Source organism: Rhineura floridana, chromosome 2 (assembly GCF_030035675.1).
Source record: "Rhineura floridana isolate rRhiFlo1 chromosome 2, rRhiFlo1.hap2, whole genome shotgun sequence".
In the NCBI taxonomy this organism is placed as follows: Eukaryota; Metazoa; Chordata; class Lepidosauria; order Squamata; family Rhineuridae; genus Rhineura; species Rhineura floridana.
In genome coordinates this window covers 167,189,438-167,210,977 of record NC_084481.1, presented here as the reverse complement: position 1 = coordinate 167,210,977, position 21,540 = coordinate 167,189,438, and the positions used below count along the sequence as shown (strand labels likewise).

General features: G+C 43.7%; 1 protein-coding gene across 7 annotated transcripts in view; it reads right to left on the bottom strand.

Moving 5' to 3' along the window:
* LOC133377366 (cytosolic phospholipase A2 epsilon-like) overlaps positions 1 to 21,540 on the bottom strand; it is a 76,459-nt gene that overhangs the window by 16,766 nt on the left and 38,153 nt on the right. For all 7 annotated transcript variants that reach the window (XM_061611326.1, XM_061611329.1, XM_061611331.1 and 4 more), the window contains 6 exons: positions 20,783 to 20,820; positions 15,294 to 15,429; positions 13,810 to 13,946; positions 10,524 to 10,746; positions 8,844 to 8,958; positions 5,392 to 5,529 (listed from right to left, as the gene is read on the bottom strand). In XM_061611326.1, the coding sequence (XP_061467310.1) occupies positions 5,392 to 5,529; positions 8,844 to 8,958; positions 10,524 to 10,746; positions 13,810 to 13,946; positions 15,294 to 15,429; positions 20,783 to 20,820 (787 nt within the window). The remainder of the gene's footprint in view (positions 1 to 5,391; positions 5,530 to 8,843; positions 8,959 to 10,523; positions 10,747 to 13,809; positions 13,947 to 15,293; positions 15,430 to 20,782; positions 20,821 to 21,540) is intronic.

Here is a 21,540-nt window from a genome sequence, read left to right as displayed (position 1 = left end):
CGCCCTGTCTGCCAACCCCTCTGCAGAGATATCCGACCCCCTGGGATCAGTCAGAGAAGGGGCCATACCTTTTGGGGAAACGTCTGCCCCACTGGGTTTTCATCTTCTGCCTGCTACGAAGGACAGAATATGGAGGGGAGAGTATGTGGACCTATTCTCGCTCTTGTACAGGGAGCCGGTTGGGAAGGATAAGGATAAAGGGGAACATGCAGAGCCCGATAGGCCCAAGCGCCGACGGGTAGAGCGCTCTTGGTCTAACTGGCTGCCTGCATTCCTTACGTACATGGGGGTGGTAATACAGAGGCAGCCTCATAGGGCCTCGGTACTGATCAAATACCTCGATATCATATACCGGGGCTACTCTGAGTTTCAAGGGACGGCATGGCTGGACTACGACCAGGCGTTCCGTATGAGGGCGGCTTTTGATACATCCCTCCCCTGGGACAAAAAGGAGGCTGACCTGTGGCTGCAATTTATGGCACATTCTAGACCCATGGCAGGTGATAGGGCGGACAGCGGCCATCTCTTGGCGCGCCAGGCATCAGCAACTGCTTCCCGCGGGCCTGCGGGGCAGGGGGTTCAACCCCGCCTTCTTTGCTGGGAGTTCAGCTCGCGTGGCCTTTGCGGTCGGAGCCCGTGCAGGTGCATATGTGGGGGCCCTCACGCCTGCACTAGCTGCCCCAGGGGCCGCCCCTTCAGGGATGGAAACAGGGATTCGGCTGGCGCAAGGAAGACAGGGGCTGCAGGCGCAGCTCAGGGAAAGGGGCCCCAGCCCAATTAAAATTGCCGAGCTCCAACACTTACTCCACCTTTACCCCCTAGTCCAAGATGCCCAGTTTTTACTCGAAGGCTTCACAGTGGGTTTTCGGATCCCCTATTTGGGTCCCAGGCGACCTTTCATGTCCCGCAACCTTAAGTCAGTGGAAGGCATGGAATCAGTTCTGAGATAAAAAATTAGGAAGGAAGTAGTAGCCGGCCGGGTTTTGGGCCCCTTTGCTGCACCACCCATCCCCTCACTCAGAGTTTCCCCGTTGGGCCTCGTCCCCAAGAGGGCACCAGGTGAATTTCGCCTGATACACCACCTGTCCTTTCCACAGGGTGAGTCAGTCAATGACTTCATCCCAGCGGAGCTGTGCTCAGTCCGCTACACATCATTCGACTGTGCTGTGCGAATGGTCAGGGACTGCGGGGTTGGGGCCCTTATGGGAAAGTGTGACATCAAGTCTGCTTTCCGCCTCCTCCCGGTCCACCCACAGGACTTCGAGCTGTTGGGCTTGGCTTTTGAGGGTGAATATTACGTGGACAGGGCATTGCCTATGGGCTGCTCTATATCATGCTCTGTTTTCGAGCGCTTTAGCTCCTTCTTGGAGTGGGCGGTCAAGAGGCGCGCAGGCTTGCAATCAGTGGTACACTATTTGGATGACTACCTGTTTGCGGGCCCTGCGGACTCAGGCACCTGTAGGGTGTTCATGGCACATTTCGCGGGGCTGGCTGGGGAGCTGGGCGTCCCCCTCGCGGCCGAGAAAACTGAGGGCCCATCCACCGCTATCACGTTTCTGGGCATCGAGATAGACACGGTGGCCCAATGCTGCAGGCTCCCTCATGACAAGTTGGGGGCCCTCAGGGAGAAGATCTCAGAGGTGGTCAGTTCTAATAAGGTGACATTAGCCACTCTCCAACAGCTGGCAGGCCATCTGAACTTTGCCTGCAGGGTTGTAGCGCCCGGCCGTGCCTTCCTGCGGCGCGTATATGACGCCATGGCTGGCCTATCACGATCCTACCACCGCACACGGGTGACAGCCGCTCTTAGGGCTGACCTGACAGTGTGGTCCACCTTCTTGCGGGAATTTAATGGGGTCTCCCTATGGAGAAGGGATCGCCTGTTGGAGGCAGAGCTACAGGTGCACTCCGATGCCTCGGGTGCCTTCGGTTTTGGGGTCATTCTTCATGACTCATGGTGCCACGGCAGCTGGCCGCAGGGCTGGACACTGGCTGGCCTGACCAGAGACCTGACGTTCTTGGAGTTCTTCCCCATTGTCGTGGCCGTACACCTCTGGCCCGACAAGTTGTGTAATTCCTCAGTCCACTTTTGGTGCGACAACCTCCCCACAGTGCACGTTATTAACACCCTGTCCTCTAGAAACCCCAACGTTATGCTTCTGGTGCGAGCATTCGTGCTCCAATGTCTTCGCTATAATATTCAGTTCCTGGCGCGCCACGTTCCGGGTATTGACAATAGTATTGCTGATGCTCTATCACGGAACCAGATGGAGAAGTTTCGCCAGCTGGCACCGTGGGCAAGGGCTCTGCCGGAGGTGTTCCCCCCAGCGCTATGGGAGATTGGAGGATTGAATCAGAAAGGGCCATAAGCCTTTCTGTGGCGCCCAGCACTTTGGCCGGCTACCAGGGGGCAGGTAGGGATCTATCAAACTTCAGAGAGTCCAGGGGTTACGCCCAGGAGTGGCCCATCCCGGTCGAGCAGCTTATGGAGTTCTGCGTGGAGGGGAAACGGAGAGGCCTTTCAGTCAGGACCATCAAAGGTAAGCTCTCAGGCCTCGCTTTCCTAGCGAAGGCACGGGGCTTTCAGGACTACACGGGTGACTTTAGGGTGCGCCGGATGCTGGAGGGTTGGTCCCGCGAGCGCCCTTGCCCCCCGGATGCACGCCTCCCCTTTTCCCCGGAGCTATTGTTTGGCCTGCAGGGACAGTGGAAGCACTTGTGTTCTTCCCCTTTTGAGGCCCTGCTATATCATGCTGCGGCCCTCACTCTGCTTTTTGGGGCCTTCCGAATTGGGGAGGTGGTGGCGGCTTCTAAGATGGATAACTCCCTCCGAGCTCTGCTAGTCTCCGACCTCAGCTGGAGGGCAGAGCGGGCCCTCCTGCGGCTCAGGCGGTCTAAAACGGACCAGCATGGTAAGGGGCGCCTGGTGGTATTAGCCCCATGCCGGCAGCAAGAACTCTGCCCAGTAACAGCCCTGCGCGGTTTTGTGGTAGCGAGGGGGTCGCAGTCAGGGTACCTATTCATACATAGGAACTCCCAGCCCCTTACCAGATACCAGTTCTGGTCCGTGGCGAAGGCCGCACTGGGGAATTTAGGCGTGGACCCCAGTAAGTTCGGGACACACTCCTTCCGGATAGGCGCGGCCTCCACGGCGGCCCTATTGGGCTTCTCTAAAGACAGGCTTCAGGCTGTGGGCGGGTGGTCCTCGGACGCGTACAAGGCCTACGTTAGACCACTCGCTGACACACATGACGCCAGCGGCTAGATGTTGGCCCCCCCAGGGGCCCCCCCATTGTTATCCAATGTCGTTGTTGTTTCAACAGATCGCTGGACAAGATCGGAGCAGCCACGCATCCTCCTATGTGGCCACAGTATCATGTTCTGGGCGGGCCGCAGGGCGGCGAAGTCTCGCTTTGGCACGCAGCTGGGGCTCAGTCAATGGGCCGCAGTGCGGTGGCTGGGACGTCGGGGGATGCGTTGGGACGGGCTCCTGCCAGCCTTGTTTCAACCGGCTGTGGAAGTGGCAGTGCCCCAGGTGCTGGTGATCCACCTCGGGGGCAACGACTTGGGCCTGTTAAAGGGCAAGGCCCTAATTGAACAGGCATGCGGTGACCTCCGGGCCATTGCACGTCGCTGGCCGGGGGTGCACTTAGTGTGGTCAGACATCCTGCCGCGCAGGAGGTGGAATTGTGCCGGTGACCCACGAGGGATGGACAGGTCACGGAAAAAGGTGAACAGGCAAATTCAGAGGGCCCTTAGGGACTTGGGAGGTTCTGTCATCCACCACCCAGAGGTGGGCCACAACAAGCTTGAGCTGTTTCGGCCTGACGGCGTCCATTTGACGGACACGGGCAACGACATCTTTCTAAGGGACCTGCAGAAGGGTTTACACCAGATTCTTATCGGGTGTGGGGTAAAGGGGGACTAAGCAGAGGCTTGTCCCCCTTCTGTGGCTAAGAAGTGCGGGGAAAGGTTAAAGGGAAAGGGCAGCTAGGTGACACCTTTAGGCACCTTTGGGGGTGACAGGCGGTCCGGAGGCCTGCAGCTCAGGGCTACACGGCCCGGGGACAGGGTACGGGCCGCCTTTGGGGCCAATGTGCCTCATCCGCTCAGAGTTTCAGGGCTCCGAGGGGCGGTGATGCGGGTTGGACCCCCTACACATCTTCAGGGTGTGGCTGGAGCTGGGGGGCTGGCACAGGGCAGCCCCAGGCTCAGGCAGGGCATGGTCGCCCGATAGCTGCTAACAGGCTTTGCCTGGATCACCAGAATGCCCCGCCCTTAATCTCCCTTCTGCAGGTTCATTATTCAATTGATTCTGTTTAAATAAAGTGGCCCATTATTTACCCAAGCAATGGTGTCTGTGTTTCATTTCGGCAATAGGCTGCAAACAAGATTAGACAGATCAAAAGCATACACTAAGACACAGAATACAAGCCTGAAATTAGGAAGAATCAAAGTAGGGAGCAGAGAGCACAGAGCATGGGACCACAAATTGTGAAGGCAAAATAGAACTGGCTTCCTGAGGCTCAGGGAAACCTATAGGATTCAAGAGAAACTGAACAGTGCTATTTTGCCTTCTACCACAAGGTGAAGCTCAAGTCCCACCTAAGAACATCATACATGCACGGGAGAATGTGCTGTTTTGCATGCTGGTTGGCGCTATATAAGTGTTATCTGAGATTAAAAAAGTGGATGTAGTTAAACATTTAATTGCAGTTAAACATTTAATTGCAGAGCTTTTAACAACAAAAGGGTGCAGCTGTGCAACCTGAATGTTTTGTTCTGAGCTGTTCAATATAAGGGAGAGAGAGAGAGCAGTAGGAGGAAGTAAGTAAGTTGTGGAAGTCTGTCTACTGTACAAAAGCCTTTGCTTTGCAGTCCTTCACATATCCCCACGACCCCACCCCAAGTAATATATGGCTTTAAAAGCAACTGTACAAAAGCAATTGTAATGGGAAATGGATCTTGGTTAATGGCTTAGCAGCTGTATTCTGGACCAGATGAAGTTTCCAAGTAGTCTTCAAAGACAGCCCCATGAATAACCCATAGCTATAGTCTAGTCTGTTACCAGAGTACCAAAATGGCTTTAAAATTTTCATTTAGAGTATAATACATTGAGCTTTACTTTGTGCAAATTTTCCTCCGTAAATAGGCTGAACCAGGCAATTATTTGCCTCAGTACAAACCACTTACTGCTCAACGTCTTTCACACTGTCCTAAACTCAGTGGAGCTTATTGCCAAACATGTAGAAGAGAACAGCCTTTGTCACGTTTTAGGAAGTAAACAAACCTTCATGCTGCAGTCACATATATTTTTTCGATGGGAATTTGAAGGATTTTGTAAAATGGTATCTCCAACTCACATTTTTAAAAGTAAAAAATTTAAGTCACCTTCCATGAAGCATATTCGAGATTCTGGAACCTTCTTCATCATCCGACCCATAAAGTATTTGCTTCCAAAATTCTCAGAACGAACATAGGCACCATATTTTAATAATCCAACCTCATAGGGAGTAAATTCCATCCATTCTACAACAGGACAAGATCAATTATATGCTCACATTTAAAGAGTTTTGTGAAATCTGGGCTCATGATTTTTCATGTCTGAGTCTAAAAGTAGCTTCTTTATCATAGAAATAAATTAACCTGAATGTCACAAAACAGAAAGAAAAATTCAATAGAGCCTTGCATTGTGACATAAGAACATAAGAGGAACCTGCCGGATCAGGGGTATATGTTTTACAATCATAGGGACCTGAGATTCAGGCTAACAGGGAGCCCTGAATCTTAGCATTTTATTCAGGCTAACAGCAAAAACCTGTTGCGATGGAAACAGGTCATAGTGATCTCCTGTTTCTTTGCCAAGACCCGGCTGATGCCTGGTTAATTATTTTATTGTTTGGAATCAAGGAGCATTTGAGCTGTGAGAGAAGTTGTGATTGATGTAATAAGTAGGGATTGCCAATGTTTGATTCTTGGGTAAAGCAAGAAGTCCACCTAGGGGAAAAATTATGATACGTATTGGAAGTTTTAATGACGAGAAATAGTGAAATTTTATAATGATTTATAACTTTATAAGTGTGTTTTCATTAGGAAAAAGGTACATCTGGGGTGGCCTGCTTACCTGCCTTTATATTTCCGAGGCTGAAAAATATTAGTTAGCCGGAATCATCCAGCTTTTTCCTTAGTCTGTGTGGTTTCACAATGTAGCTCAGGGGTTTAAACAAAATCCTCTTTCATGAGTTATGTATTTCAGAAGTAAGGAAAAGGGATTTCTGAGAAAGTATAAAGACATAAGAACTCCAATGGCAAAGGAATAGAATTGGGGGTACATTCACAAACACCCTGAGTTAAGTTCCCAAACTTAACTCAAGGGAACGTGTCCAAATTTCTCCGATGTACCTGGGTCAGCCTGACTAATCAGAAACATTGAAACAATGGCATATGGAATGTACTGGGTATGCTTGAAAACATTCACAGTAGTAACTGTTCCAACTAGTACCAAAATTCATTAGTCTTGAAGAGACAGTAGGACAATGGTAACATTTATGATATGGACAGAATTTTGGAATCACCACTGGAGTTAGCTAATGCTTTCTGATTGGTTAGGAATGATGTTATGTGAGCAAGGACTTATGAGATTGGTGAAATCATTGTCACATGCTATAACTGTACTCTATAAAAAAAAGCTTGCACACAGTGTCTCAGTGCAATCTCTCCTGGATGTTTCTGAGGGGCTGACCCTGCATACGGCCCTGCATATGCTTGTAAAGAATAAAGGCCTACCTTTTTGCTTCAAGCCGGTGTCTTCAAATTTATTTAAGGACCCCCAGCAAAAGATCCCAATGGAGAAAGAATTCTCCTACAGCCCATGTAGTCCTATATCCTATGAGAAGCCTACAAGCAGGACCTGAGCACAAGAGCACTCTTCCCTCTTGCAGTTTCCAGCAACTGTTATTCAGAAGCATGCTGCCTCTTGCCATAGAGGCAGAGCATTGCCATAATGGCTAGTAGCCACTGATAGCCTTGTACTGTGAAACACAATGTTTAATTAGGGCTAATACAAACATTTAAAAAATTGTACAAAAATAATTTTTGTCCTGCCCAAAGTTGAGAAACTCATACTCAATAGCGGTGTTTTCTCTTTTTATTAAAGTAATAGACAACTGCAGTGCAGAGTGTCTCATGTAGCTAGCTACTCTTTCTGGGAACTCAGCATCTCTCTAACACTAGCTAAGCATGACTTTGTGACTCCAAGACGTTGACTCAGCAACTGTTCCCCCCCCCCAATTCTGCTTAAGGAGGCTGGGAGCATGTGCACAAATGGAGACTCCTCTTTAGCTGGGTCTGTTGAACTTCCCACCTCAAGTGTTGTCGAGTGCAGGGTGACGGCGGAGCCTCGGCATGGAAAGTGGAGGTGTGCCCAGCTGGAAAGCATCTGACAGGTCAGGTTGAAGTCCTGCAGGGGGGCCTGGAGTTGCAGGGGCTGTGGTGTCAAAGACAGGGGTCGGAGTGCCCTCTAAGTCTGTTCCACTCCTTCAAGTTATTCGTCCAAACCATGTCCTCATCCTCTGTCTTGCCCCTGCTTGTCCATCCCCACCTGGCAGGGCTCACAACAATCTTGAGCTCAAATGTTCAGACTTTGATTAGAAAAGTGTATCTAAGACACTCCATGGATTTTGTAGATGTCCCAGCCTGGGGTCTTTTGTAGTACTTGGCACCAAGATATCACAAATATATTTCTTTTAAGATGGGTTGGCTAATTCAACCTTACCAAATTGGAACTGAGTATATAAGCTCATTTTTCAACTTCACCTCCAAGAAGCGGGGATGGGGTGGAGTTCTGTTCCCATAGGTAAGCAGGCTAGAATCACAATTTCTAGTGCAAGCGGAAGTATTTCTGCATGGTAACATGAGTTGCCCATGAAATAAAGAGAGGCTTTTATTGCAGGAGGGGAATGGTGTTTCTGGCCTCCCCATCCATGCCTCAGTGGCATGCAAAGCAGGGGTCTCATACAGTTCAGCCCTGTGGCCATGCTATGCTCCCATCTCATATCCCTAAGGTATCCAATCCAGTGAACAGATACTAGTTTTACATATCTCTAGCTGGATCAGAGACCTTCTTTCATAGGATGCTCAAATGAAAGGATCAGCAAAACATACTATCTCTTCCCTAGATCAGAGAGTGAGGTAAGGGTGCAGAAGCAGCCTTCAGGTTCCCCTTTGCCTTCCAAAGATCTTCTGCTTTTACTGACCCCTTAATGCATCAGAGATCTTTCCACATGAGATGTGGAACAGACTCTGCATCACATGACAAAAGATCTCTGGTACAGTGAAGGGCTGCCAGCAGAGAGATGTCTTTCCTAATTCATTTTCTTGACTTACTTTGAAATAATTTGGCCTTGCTTGTTTCTCTTACATATGCTGAAAAAAGTCACCTATTAGTGTCTATTAGCCACTAAGTATAAACCCCCCACACAATATACAGTGTGGCCCATAGCTAAAACCAGAAAGGAGGGGAGAAAAACCAAACTACCTAGATTAGATCAGAATCTGGAATGTATGAGAATGTGAAATGTATGTGAATTCCCATGATCTCTTGACCTAAGTCTCCTGTTTTAATTACTTGTTGTTTTAATAGGATTGTTATATTGCACATCTTAATTATTTATACAAGTTTTTATGTTTATAAATTGCTTAGAAGCCCATTTTGGCATTTAGCAGAATATAAATAAATCAAATAATAATTAAAAATATGAAAAAGTGTCCATCTTAACTTACTAAGTCAACTCATCACAGGAGCTATTTCATTTTCCAAGCAAGTACAATAGGTATGACATTACCTTTAAATTCTGGAAGGCTAGACTTGTCCCTGGTGTTGAGAACCATGTATATAGGCATGGGGTTCTGACCGTGATTCAGGGCATGCTTCTGCTCTGAGAGTGTGCCATTGCATCTCTTGAAAAAGAAATAGTTTAAACAACACCAAATTATTAAAATGACAAGGAGTCCAATCCTATAGGCAGCAACAATAATCGCAAAGGAATGGTGAGAAGACAAGCTTAATCCCTAACCTTGATTTCACCCACATATCCACAAAGGCTTCATCTCAGCCATCTCTCAGGCCCTGTTCACATTGCAACATACTGCATCTGAGGTTAGAGCTGAGTTGAAATGCCTCAGAAATCAATATTCTGAGAACTTTGTTGATGGGGGGGGTTTCCTTCAAAGTGTTGGAGAATTTCAGCCCCCACCAGGAAAATATTTGGTGAAATCCCTCCCCCCCCACACTCAGCTTCTCTGCCACTGAACAGAGTGGAGAAATGTTGTTGTTGTAGTAGTAGTAGTAGTAGTAGTAGTAGTAAATCTTTAATTCATTTATCCATCACTGTATGAAATAACAATAGAATTTCATTCAGTTTTAACTGAGTTGAAATTTCTCAGAAGAGAATTTTCTAAGTAATTTCCTAAGAATATTTTTATCTCCTTCCCCCCCCCGCCCCAAATACTGTTGAAGCATTCTGTCAGAATATTTGGTGAAATGCCCCTCTCCAATTTTGCCAGACAAACAGAGTAGGAAACTTTGGAAGGCTGTATTCATTAGGCGAGCCATTGAGGCCCCCTCTATGGCACTCACTGGGACCAACTGCCATCTTGACTTTTTCCATCAACATCTACTCCATTTGATTATTATGTAACTTCATTATGAAACCATAGAAAACTGTTAGTTCCTGAAATTCCTTATTTTTGTCTTTTCTCCCAGATTATTAGATTATTTAAATGATGTATCCAACTAAGTCATACTCAGAGAAGACTCAGTGAAATAATGGGTGTAAATTGGTCATGTCTTTTGATTTTGATGGGTGTGATTCAATGGGGAACAACCTGGGTTAGTCATTATTTGAAAACCACCTTTGGAGCTTTGCAGAAAGGCAGTGTATGAATGAATGACCTAATTTAGATTCATAGAGTTTGGAGAACAAACTTGGTAAGCTTTAGAAATAAGCCATGATCTTGAAGATTATATAAAGTAAAACAGAAAATCCAATGCAGACTGCAATCCTAAATACACTTACTAGGGAGTAAGGGCTATTGGACACCATGGGATTTTCTTGTGAGTGAACATGCATAGGAATCTGTTGTTAAGAAGAAAGTGATGCAAACGCAGCAAGCTGGGAGTGTGGGGAGAAAAGAGTTTAGCAGAGTAATTTTTACTCTCTTGTAGAAGGGCTGGTTATGTTGGACCATTATGGCAGCAATGGTACAGTAGACCAAGCAAGAGGTGACCAGAACTCAGATAAGGGTTTTGTACTAGGTAAAAAGGGAAATAACATTGAGTTGCCATCAAAAATGCTCCTAAAGTAAAATTCAATGTTTGGAGACTCCTCTCCAGTTGAAACAATTGCTAAAATATAGTGTTGCTTCCACTGAGCTGTCACTTCAACATTGTTGTGAATAAATGTCTAGACAGTATCTCACAGCTTTATTTTCTGTAATTCAGAAAACAATAATATATACATTACCCCACTGCCTGATATTTTGTCAATTAAAAGTCCCCAAAGATCAGTAGTACATGTTTTGTAGCCTTGCTTTTTCCGCTGCTCCAATGCATTGCTGTAATCTTTTAAGTTTTCTAAGGAAAAAAGGTCTAGCTTGCATTTGGTCATTTTCTTGCGAGCCTCTGAAATTGCTCCCGAAAGGTCCTGCTGTGACCAGTCAGCATGTTCATACAGATTTGATAAGGTCCTAGAGAAAAGAAATGGTTTAAAACTAATTGCTACAAGGCATGTTGAACATTATCAGTGACACAAAGAAGTCAACAATTAAATTTATGAAAAGTCAGAAATTCATTCAAATGTTGATTGATTTTTTTTTTGAAAGTACATGATACCCTGTGGGATTTTTCAAATAACTTCAAAGCCTAAGGAAAGTACTTAGTAGTCAAAAATAGCAAGAATATTTATACAACCCCACCCACCCCAAATCCAATAAACACGGAAGCTATTTTATTGCCAGGCCAGCAAAATATCTCAACACTTGTCAAGCACATAACTTTCCCTTGGTGATATCATGGCCCCGTCAGAGGACTCCTCAGATGAGGACAACTCGGGAGTAACAGCAGCAGACCCAGGAGCAGCAGACCCAGAAGGAGACATGGAGGAGCCTCCTGAGAATCCAGCTCCTTCTCCCCCTCAGCTGCAGAGCACCCCAGATACAGCAGAGGCCCTGCAGCCAGACACAGACAGTGAACAGGATACTCTCCCCTCACCTGCAGAACGTAGACAGCAGAAGGTCAGGCAGAAGAGAGGCAGGCCTGTCTCCTTAAGGCCCAAACGCTGAGGGCTCACACCTGCTGTCAAACCTGCTCCTTATAAGGCACCCCTTGCCTTCAGCTTGTTGCTGACTGCAACGTCAGGCGTGGCTCGTGTATACCTAGTTTCCCTGCAGCATCTCTTGGACTGACCCCTTGGCAATTGATCCCGGACCTCTACTGACCTCGCTTCTGGACTTCGGACTTGGAAAGTAAGCTTCAGACAGGCCTGGCCCTTATCAGGTTCCCTCCTTGTTTGCCTGGCAGATTTACAACCAGACTGCCGGCTAAGGACTTTCCTCCCCTGCTAACGACCCAGGCATTTCCAGCCCCACCGGCACTGCTGTCTCAGTGCAGAGCTGACAGGTGACATGCAATTATATACTTGATATGTCTTGGGATTATTTGCCAACTTGCTAATAAATCATTTTTGTACATATTAGAACATTTACAAGATGGGCACCAAAAGGATAAAGAATAAAATACAAACAAAGCAGAACTATGAAGGGCTGAGAATGAAAGACTTCCAGCTTGGTCATATACCCAGTAGCATTAGATTCTATGTATGTTTATCTGAATAACTCATATTTGAATCCCACCCTACCTCCTATGAGCTTAGATCGGTGATTTAGCTTCACCTCATTACCTGTTTAAGTAAGAAATAAATGGCATAAGAGATAAAGAGACTGCCCAAGGCCAACTAATGAACTTGCTTGATGAATAAGAATTTGCCCATTTGAACTAACGTGGATGTATGATGTCAAAGCAGCACACTCCATCACAGTGGCTCATTTCCCAATCAAACACACCATATCTTTCCCCCCTCTTTATTAGAGTTTTAGCATCATGGGTGAGCGTGCAGGAAACAAATAGATCAGAAATGAGAAATCTGTGTCCCTACAGATATTGCTGGACTGAAGTTCCCATCAACCCTACAACTGGCCACGTTGTTTGGGGCTTATGGGAGTTGGGAGTCCAGCAACATCTGGAGGGTCAAACGTTCCTCATTCCCAGAGCTTGGAAAAGTTACTTTTTAAAACTACAACTCCCATAAGGCCCAGCCAGCATGGCCATTGGACTGGGCTGGTGGGAGTTGTAGTTCAAAAAAGTAACTTTTCCAAGCTCTGCTCATTCCTGAAATAGATTAAGATATAAGTAAGTACATAACAAAAAAACCAAGATGCATATTTGCCATGTGCAGCCTAGGGATGGCTAAACCTTTTTGGGTCAGGAGCTGCACTGACCCTTGGCCAACCCTCTGAGGGCCACATGTTAAAGTGGGTGAAGAAGAAGCAGAAAAGTAGGTGTGGCTGATGCCAAAATGTCTTAACCTTTTTTCTGCACTGACTTATGAACGCTGGTTCCACAGTAATATTAATCGATTGTATTATTCTTTCATGAAGAAGCTGTCATTTTATTAATTCATCATTTTGTAACTTTACTAATTCATTAAGCAGCAATAAGAACTCTCACCCTTTGCCCCTGAAATAAATTTCATTACCTTTCTTAATAATCCATGTGTGCTCCACCAATGTATCTACTTACCTCCATTCCTTCTTTCCCCTCCAGCATTAATTTTATCAGAGCTTGGAAAAGTTACTTTTTTGAACTACAGCTCCCATCATCCCTAGGCAACATGGCCACTGGATTAGGCTGATGGGAGCTGTAGTTCAAAAAAGTAACTTTTCCAAGCTCTGAATTTTATTCCCTTTAAGACCTTTCCCTCTTTCCCCTCCATACTTAATACAATTGTCCATCATTAACAATCAGTCTATGCTTCAACAACCTATCAACTCCCCCCTTTTTTCACTCCACATTTAATTTCATTGCAATTCTCCCTTCATACCTCAGCTCCTCCAGCACTTTATTCTCCAACTTTCAGAATGCCTGGGATGCTCACTGATAACTTCTTTTTAAAAAAAACAGTGACACTCACTAGTGCTGGTGCTGCTAGCCGTGCTGCCTTTGGCTGAAGAAGAGACACAATCTCTCACAACTGTTCTCTGGAGCTACAAAATCCAGTTGCTCCTGGGAATGATAATGAAAGATCATGTCTCTTCATCAGCTGAAGGTATCAGCCTGCAGCTGAGAACTACCTGAGAGCTAGCTGCACTAGTGATAGCAGAAAATGTTGAAGATACTGGAAGCACCACATATGACTGTTCCCAAGTGTTCAGGAAGCACTCTGAGTGTGGAAAGAAATGCAAAGCAAGTAAACAAATGGGTGATGAATTTTAGAAGCCTTCCTCCCAGAAATGGTGAAATCACCCAAAACCAACAACGAAGCACCTGGACTACACTTGGCATGTTGTGATCAGTAAAAAATATAATTAGATAAACTGCCATCAATGCTACCAACATATATTGGGGGGGGAGTCTTCAGGGCCCCCGGAAAAGCTTCTGGGGGATCATGTATGGACCATGGACTACTGGTTAGCCATCCCTGGTACAAAATATAGAAATGGCAGATGAAAACTGTCATTGTACCATGTGCTTACCATGTGGAGCCAGACGATCCAGAGATATATGAAATACAATCTAAGAGATTCAATTTTTGAAGGCCAAATAGATTGCCATGTAAAGCTGTGAATGCCCTGGCACCACCCCCTGTTGCCATGACAGCCACCACTGGCACCTGTTCAATAAAAAACATTTTTTAAAAACCAAACATCTGGGTACATTAAAAAAACCAATGATAAAAAGTAATAGATGGGGACAGCTATTATACTAAAAAAAAAAAACCCATATCACCCTAATACGATGAGGTGTTCACAACCTCTGTTCTCCCTTTCTATGCTGAATTCACTCTTTTGATGGCTTGGTAAGGATCAGTAAACTGAACCTGATTCCTACTAAGACACAGACATTGCAGGTAAATGATTCCCAGGTCTAGATTGGGTTGCACTTCCTCTGAAAGAACAATTGCACAACATAGAAGTGGTCTTGGAACTATGTTTGTCCATGGAGGTACCAGCTTCAGCTGGTGTGTCAGCTGTGCCCTTTCCTGGACAAGGATAGCTGCGACTCATGCGCTAGTAACCTCATGTTTGAATACTGTAATGAGTCCTATGTGGGGCTTTCCTTACAGCTGCAGCCTGGGTGGTGAGTGATGCCCTTTACCAGGCACAGATTACTCCAGTGCTGAGGGACATAAACTGGCTGCCTATTAGCCACTAAGCAAGTTTTAAGGTTGAATTACTTGCATATAAAGCATATAAAGAGCTATGGACCAGGTTACCTGAAAAACCAATTTCCTCTATTGCACAGTAAGGGCATTAAGATTAACAAATGGAACCTTGTTAGTTTTGTCCCTGTCTGATGATTATCAGTGTGTGGTAATGCAGAGGGCTTTTTTTACTGGAAGCACCCATGTCATGGAATGTACTCTCTGCTGAAATATGAGAAGTCGTTCTGTACTGGCATTCTGCCGCCTTTGGAAGACACACCTGTTTATATAAGCATTGCCTTGATCTCTCAACCTGAGCAGTTTCAACTGCTGTGATGTTTTAATGGAATTGGTTTATTGTTTTTTAATGATGGATGCTTATATTTTAATGTCTGTGTAAACAAGTTTTTATACTTTGTAAACTGCTTTGCACAATAACAGTAACAATGACAAGTACTGAAATCCTTAAAGATATATTTTTCTTATTCACACAAATTGGCATGTTGCAACTCGATCTGGTTTGTCAGATTGAATGTTGAAATGTAACCAATACTCTGGCCAATTAATAAAAAATAACTATTATAAAATCATCAAATCACATCAGTTATGCACATAACAATAGACCAATTTGACTTGAGGTTTCTGTGCAGGAACTCTGTGGAAGAACCACTTTGTTATATTTTTTGTGATTAAAAGCATTATGCAAATATCTAAATAAATAAAAAGCAACTTATTCCTATGAACCATATATTGGTAAAAAGAAAGGCAAAATCCTTCATACTGAATATTTGTTGAACCAAACTGGTCCCTACATACCTCGTGATCTTGAAAGTCCTTCTCTAAGCAGAGAGCCTTTTTCACGGCAGCTGCAACAATCTTCTTCCGTTTCTGCATAAGTATTTGTTCATCTATACATAGTTCATACCCCAAACGCACATCCAGGTCTTTTGGCCTTGTGTAAAGCCCAGAGCCAGAACAAAGAAAACATGAATGCATTGCATTTTTATCATTTGCTCAGAGTCTAATGAAGAGCCACAGTCCTGACAAAAAACCACCAAAGCAGTCATTTCTATTCAAGAGAAGCTTCCATTGGCCAACAGCAGCTTCAGAGGAGAGATGGGGTAGAATTTCAATTCAGTTCACGTTTCAAGCCAAATGTATCAAATATGCAATTTCCGAAACAACATGAGAACCAAAAACACAGCCATCCTTCAAAATTCACACTTATTTGAATTTTGCAATGCAGTTCACCAATGAAATGTTTACAGAAATGCATATATTAGGGGAAAATGAATACATGAGTGAAAATAACATGTAAAATGCATCATATAATGAGAAATGGCTTGCAAAAATGTGTACATTAGTCAAAAATGCCTACAAAAATGTGTTTATTAGGAGAAATTCGCACTAACATGCTGGAGAATGTTCATCAGCATTTTTTTAAAAAAAATCTCAGATTGCTGCAGAAATGCAGAGAACTGAATTTAAGACTGGAAAAATGGAAAACAGAGAACCGAAATAGACAGACCTTTTCATCTCTACTTCCATTTTTTGTCAGAACTTTGGCAGAGAGTAAAAGTGTTTGATTTCTCTTCCCATGTTATTCCACACAACTGCTATTTACTTAACAAACACACATTAACTGCATTCACATGTAATGTAGCTCTCTGTGTTTTATGATCACTGATTTATTTTATTGTATTTTGGGTTTTTTTTCTACCTTTACTGTTATGAAAACCACCCTGAAATAAAATTATTCAGTGTATATACTCTAAATCAGAATTCCCCATTGTTTAGTGAAAATTGATACTTCAGCATTTCAGTTATGGAGACGAAGGGAAAAACTGTTTCTCAAAGACATGTATTTGATATGGAGTGAGGTTTTGAATTAAATTAAATTGAATTATAAAGATCTGCATACTGTCACTAGAAGCTAAAATGATGAAACTGAGGTTATACTTTGGACACATAATGAGAAGACCTGATTCACTAGAAAAGACAAGAATACTGGGGAAAACAGAAGGGAGTAGAAAAAGAGGAAGACCAAAAAAGAGATGGATTGATTCTAAAAAGGAAGCTACAGACCTGAACTTACAAGATCTGAACAGGGTGGTTCATGACAGATGCTATTGGAGGTCGCTGATTCATAGGGTCGCCATAAGTCGTAATAGATTTGAAGGCACATAACAACAACAACAAAATCCTTTTTACAAAGCCATTCAGAGGAACATGTTACCAAATTCTTCAAAGCTACACAGGAAGTGGATTGGACTGTGAAAGATCTACCCAAATTGTGTTTGTATTTTGACAAATTTGTAGGGCAGTACAACATCTCAGACAGAAGGTCAGGTCTCCTGCTCCCCTGGTGTATTCACTATAGCTGCACAATTTCCCTGCTTTTTAAAGTTTGATAGAAATATCTGTTGGGTGTAGGTAAGTTCTTAAACCAGAAGATTTTTTGCCTCTTAGGCTGCTTTCACACATGGGGCTAATAGCGCTAGTTTAATGGATTAAAAATCTAGCGCTTCGTTCCGGATTTCAAAAATCCCTTTCACACTGCAGTACCAATTTAGCGGCATTTCGCGGAATGGTCTTTCACACAGCACTCTCACCTACCGCGGCTGTTAGAAGACTGCTTCGCTTCCCGCCTTTTCTATTCAAAAGCTCTGCTTGTTCCTTCTGCGTGGGGGGGGTTGAAAGAGGCGTGATCGCGATCAGCTGAGAGGAGTGGTAGTGAAGCAGCAGAGGCTATGGTTGAGCACAAGCAGCAACAGCACAGGCTGCTCTCAGGAGCAGCTGGGATCGGTTGGGAGGCGCGGCGGTGGCAGTGCAGCATGCTGGGATGGCTGTTGGTAAGGGTGGGAGTGCACTGCATGCTGGGATGGCTGTCACATGAGCAGCAGCAGCTAGCGCAAAACTCCCGCAATCTTCTGGGTTCCCAGCCTGCTATCGGAATTTTTCTGGTATCATTTATTGAGGAAATTAGCGCTAAACTTCCACTACATTCCACCAGAATTCCGGAGCTACCCATTATGTCGTGTGAAAGCTCAAATTTTATGTGCAATTTAACAGGAAATAAATCATCAGAATAACGGAATAAAGTGCAGTGTGAAAGCACCCTTAGTGAATATATATCTGTGAGTTGATTTTTCCACTTCTGGGTTCATCACTGCTTCTCTCTCTCTCTCTTGAACGAGTGAAGTGATAGCAAACTACCCCAAAAGCATATTTGGCTGACATCAGGGGCGGATACCTGGTTTCTTTATGGGCTGGGCTCAGCCTTTCTTATTATCAGGGGCCAAGAGAGGAGATTTTTGGTGGCAAACTGCCCCAAAAGCATGTTTGGGCTGGTATGGGGAAAAAGAAGAATCTGGTTTCTTCTTGGCCTGGACTCGGCCTTTTTTATTTCATTTGTTTATTTAAAGTATCTGAAAAATTGTTATGGGCTTACATAAGATAAACTCCCATGAGGAAGAAGTTATTCTAATCATTTTAATTAAAATTATTTATTATTATTTATTTATTACATTTATATCCCACCTTTCCTCCAAGGAGCTCAACGTGGCATATAGACATGGTTCTCATCTCCCAGTTGGATTATGGAACGGGCCAGGGAATTTCAGTAGGAAATCACCCTGTGCTTTATAAATTACAGCAAAGCATATGATTGTGTAGATCATAAAAAAATAAAGAAAACTTTAAAGAAATGGGGGTGCCACAGCATCTGATTGTCCTGATGTGCAACCTATACTCTGGACTAGAGGTTACTGTGAAGACAGAATATGGAGAAACAGATTGGTTCCCAATCAGAAAGGGTGTGAGACAGGGATGTATTCTATCACCCTATTTGTTTAATCTGCACGCAGAACATATCATACAGAAAGTGGGATTGGACCAAGATGAAAGAGGTGTGAAAACTGCAGGGAGGAATATCAATAATTTAAAGACATGCAGATGATACCATACTACTAGCAGAAACCAGTAATGATTTGAAACAAATGCTGATGAAAGTTAAAGAGGAAAGCACAAAAGCAGGACTACAGCTGAATGTCAAGAAGACTAAAGTAATGACAACAGAAGATTTATGTAACTTTAAACTTGACAATGAGGACATTGAACTTGTCAAGGATTATCAATACCTTGGCACAGTCATTAACCAAAATGGAGACAATAGTCAAGAAATCAGAAGGGTAGGACCAGCGAGGGCAGCTATGACAGAACTAGAAAAGGTCCTCAAATGCAAAGATGTATCATTGAACACTAAAATCAGGATCATTCAGACCATGGTATTCCCGGTCTCTATGTATGCATGTGAAAACTGGACAGTGAAAAAAGAGGGTAAGAGAAAAATCAACTCATTTGAAATGTGGTGTTGGAGGAGAGCTTTGCGCATACCATGGACCATGAAAAAGACAAATAATTGGGTGTTAGAACAAATTAAACCAGAACTATCACTAGAAGCTAAAATGATGAAACTTTCATACTTTGGACACCTCATGAGAAGACATGATTCACTAGAAAAGACAATAATGCTGGGAAAAACAGAAAGGAATAGAAAAAGAGGAAGACCAAACAAGTGATTTTTTTAAAGTCACAAATATTCATACACATTTTCATGTACATTTCTCTTCTCTATATACATTTTTGTATGCATTGTTGCCTAATATACACAATTTCCCCTCAAAATACAGTTCTGTACTTTATTTTCATTAATATACACATTTTTACGTGCACTTTCTGCTAATGTATACTCTTTGTATGCGTTTTTGGTTGAATAACTGCATCAATAATGCTGGGAAAAACAGAAGGGAGTAGAAAAAGAGGAAGGCCAAACAAGAGATGGATTGATTCCATAAGGGAAGCCACAGACCTGAACTCACAAGATCTGAACAGGGTGGTTTATGACAGATGCTATTGGAGGTCGCTGATTCATAGGGTTGCCATAAGTTGTAATCGACTTGAAGGCACATTACAACAACAAACTCCCCTCCCAATTTTATCCTCACAATAACCCTGTGATGTAGGTTAGGCTGAAAGTCAGTGACTGGCCCAAGATCACCCAGTGAGCTTCATGACTGAGTGGGGATTTGAACCCTGGTCTCCCATTTTCCTTCTGAAACCAGGACTACATCTTTCATGATGTGGGGGTGGGGAAAATGAGAGTACTAGATAACATAGATGTCCTGGCATTGGTAATCCAATTAGAAGGGAATGTGTTCTATTGTTGCACACTTTTAGCCCCAATTTCACTCTAAGTGGGAAGATTAAACAATGTCTTGTCCTGTGTTCTTAGGAGGTTTGGGCTAAGCAGATAAGCAAATCTCTGCTTTTATAAAATCCTAGAAAATAAGATACTTTATGTGAATGTCTGAGTGCCCGCACCAGTGGAGCACTGAAGGAACTTGCTGCTTCAGTATTTGGAACTGATCATATGGTGTGAAAGACTCCTTTTTCTAACATTTTAGCTTCTTGCTTTTTCTCTCCCACCATATATTTTTCTCTTAACAATAGGAGTTTACAGCTTACAGGATTTTATTTTTATTATTAAACAAGCTCTGGAGATCTTTAGCTATTATCTTTAGCTATTATCCATGATTCTGACAATGCATTGCTCCAGGTCAGGGATGTTCTTTCTGTGTATCAAAGAATAAGCCAGGCATGGCTTAAATAAAACGTAATATTCCTGAATGTAATATGTGCTGTTTTCTTCCTAGGCATTATTTATATAATAGTATAATATATGTAATGGTTAATTATACCCCAGAGAAGGTATGGCTGCGGTTACTAATATAATTCTATTCATTTTACTCAGAAGTAAGTCCTATTGTGTTCATTTAAATGGGTACAGAATAGGATTTCTGAAGTGAATCCTCTTCCCTTTCTGTCTCCTCTGGATTGAATTTTGTATTCTAAGCTCCTGAGGGTGGAATATAACTGCAGTGTTGTTATTCTGTTATGTTGTATGCTGCTTTATTGTAGTGGCATAATAAATGTATTAACTGTTGTCAAATAGACATATTATCATCATTATTCACCATTATTATCATGTTGAAGATGATGATATCACCACTTTTGACTTCTGCAGTGGTGCCCTCCCAGAATTAGGTGTCCCCAGCTGCCACTGTTGAAAACAGATCAAAGTAATCATTAAAATAACTAGCTAATCAAAATAACTGGATGCACAGGCCTGTTGGCATAACAACAACAACAAAGGCATATAGCTTCCCACAGTAGGAAAAAAAAAGTCAAGTAAGCCAAATTTTGTAGAATGAACACTACCATCATATCAACAACAACATTCTTACCAATCTTTTTCCTTTACACATAGATCAATTGTTTTGTCCTAGAGATAAAAACAAGATGGAATGTTGTTAGTAGCCTGCTATACAAGAAATACTGTTGAAAACTGCCTGCAGGGCTAGCAAGGTAAAGCCTCCATAAGGCAGGCAGGCAGGCAGGCAAATGTGCTCAATGCATGGTTCCTAGCTGCTGACATTTATTGCTGTTATTACCACTACAGCACCCTCAGCGGCTCTTCTGAACAACTGCCATCCAACACTAGCAAGGGGGCAGCAGGGGGGGAACCTCTCCGCAAACCTTATTAACCCCAGCTTTGTATCCATTTCTTCCAAATCCACACAGCAGGGAATCCACATTTCCCCAGTTATGTGTGTGTGCCTGCACATGCCTAAAGCAGAATTTACCTATATCCTTTTCTCTGTCCTGGCTACAGCTGTACACAGATCCAGAACTTTGTGTTAAGAATGTGTTCCTTCTACAATAGTAGTGGAATATAAGTAAACTGGCCCAACTATACAGACCACAGCATTGACATATCAGTGTTCAGAAACAAGATGGGCTGTGGTGGCACAACTCATGGTGTTGTACAAGTACATCAATGCATGTTGGTTCTACTGTTCTAGTAACAGACCTTGCCATTTGATTCAGTACAGCAAATTTTCCTACAGGTCTGATAAAATGTGGCTAGCTTTTCTTCCCAACTTTTGTCTCTCCCCCGGCTAACAGGTTTAAACTGTTGTTAATGTTGTGATTTAATGCTGTT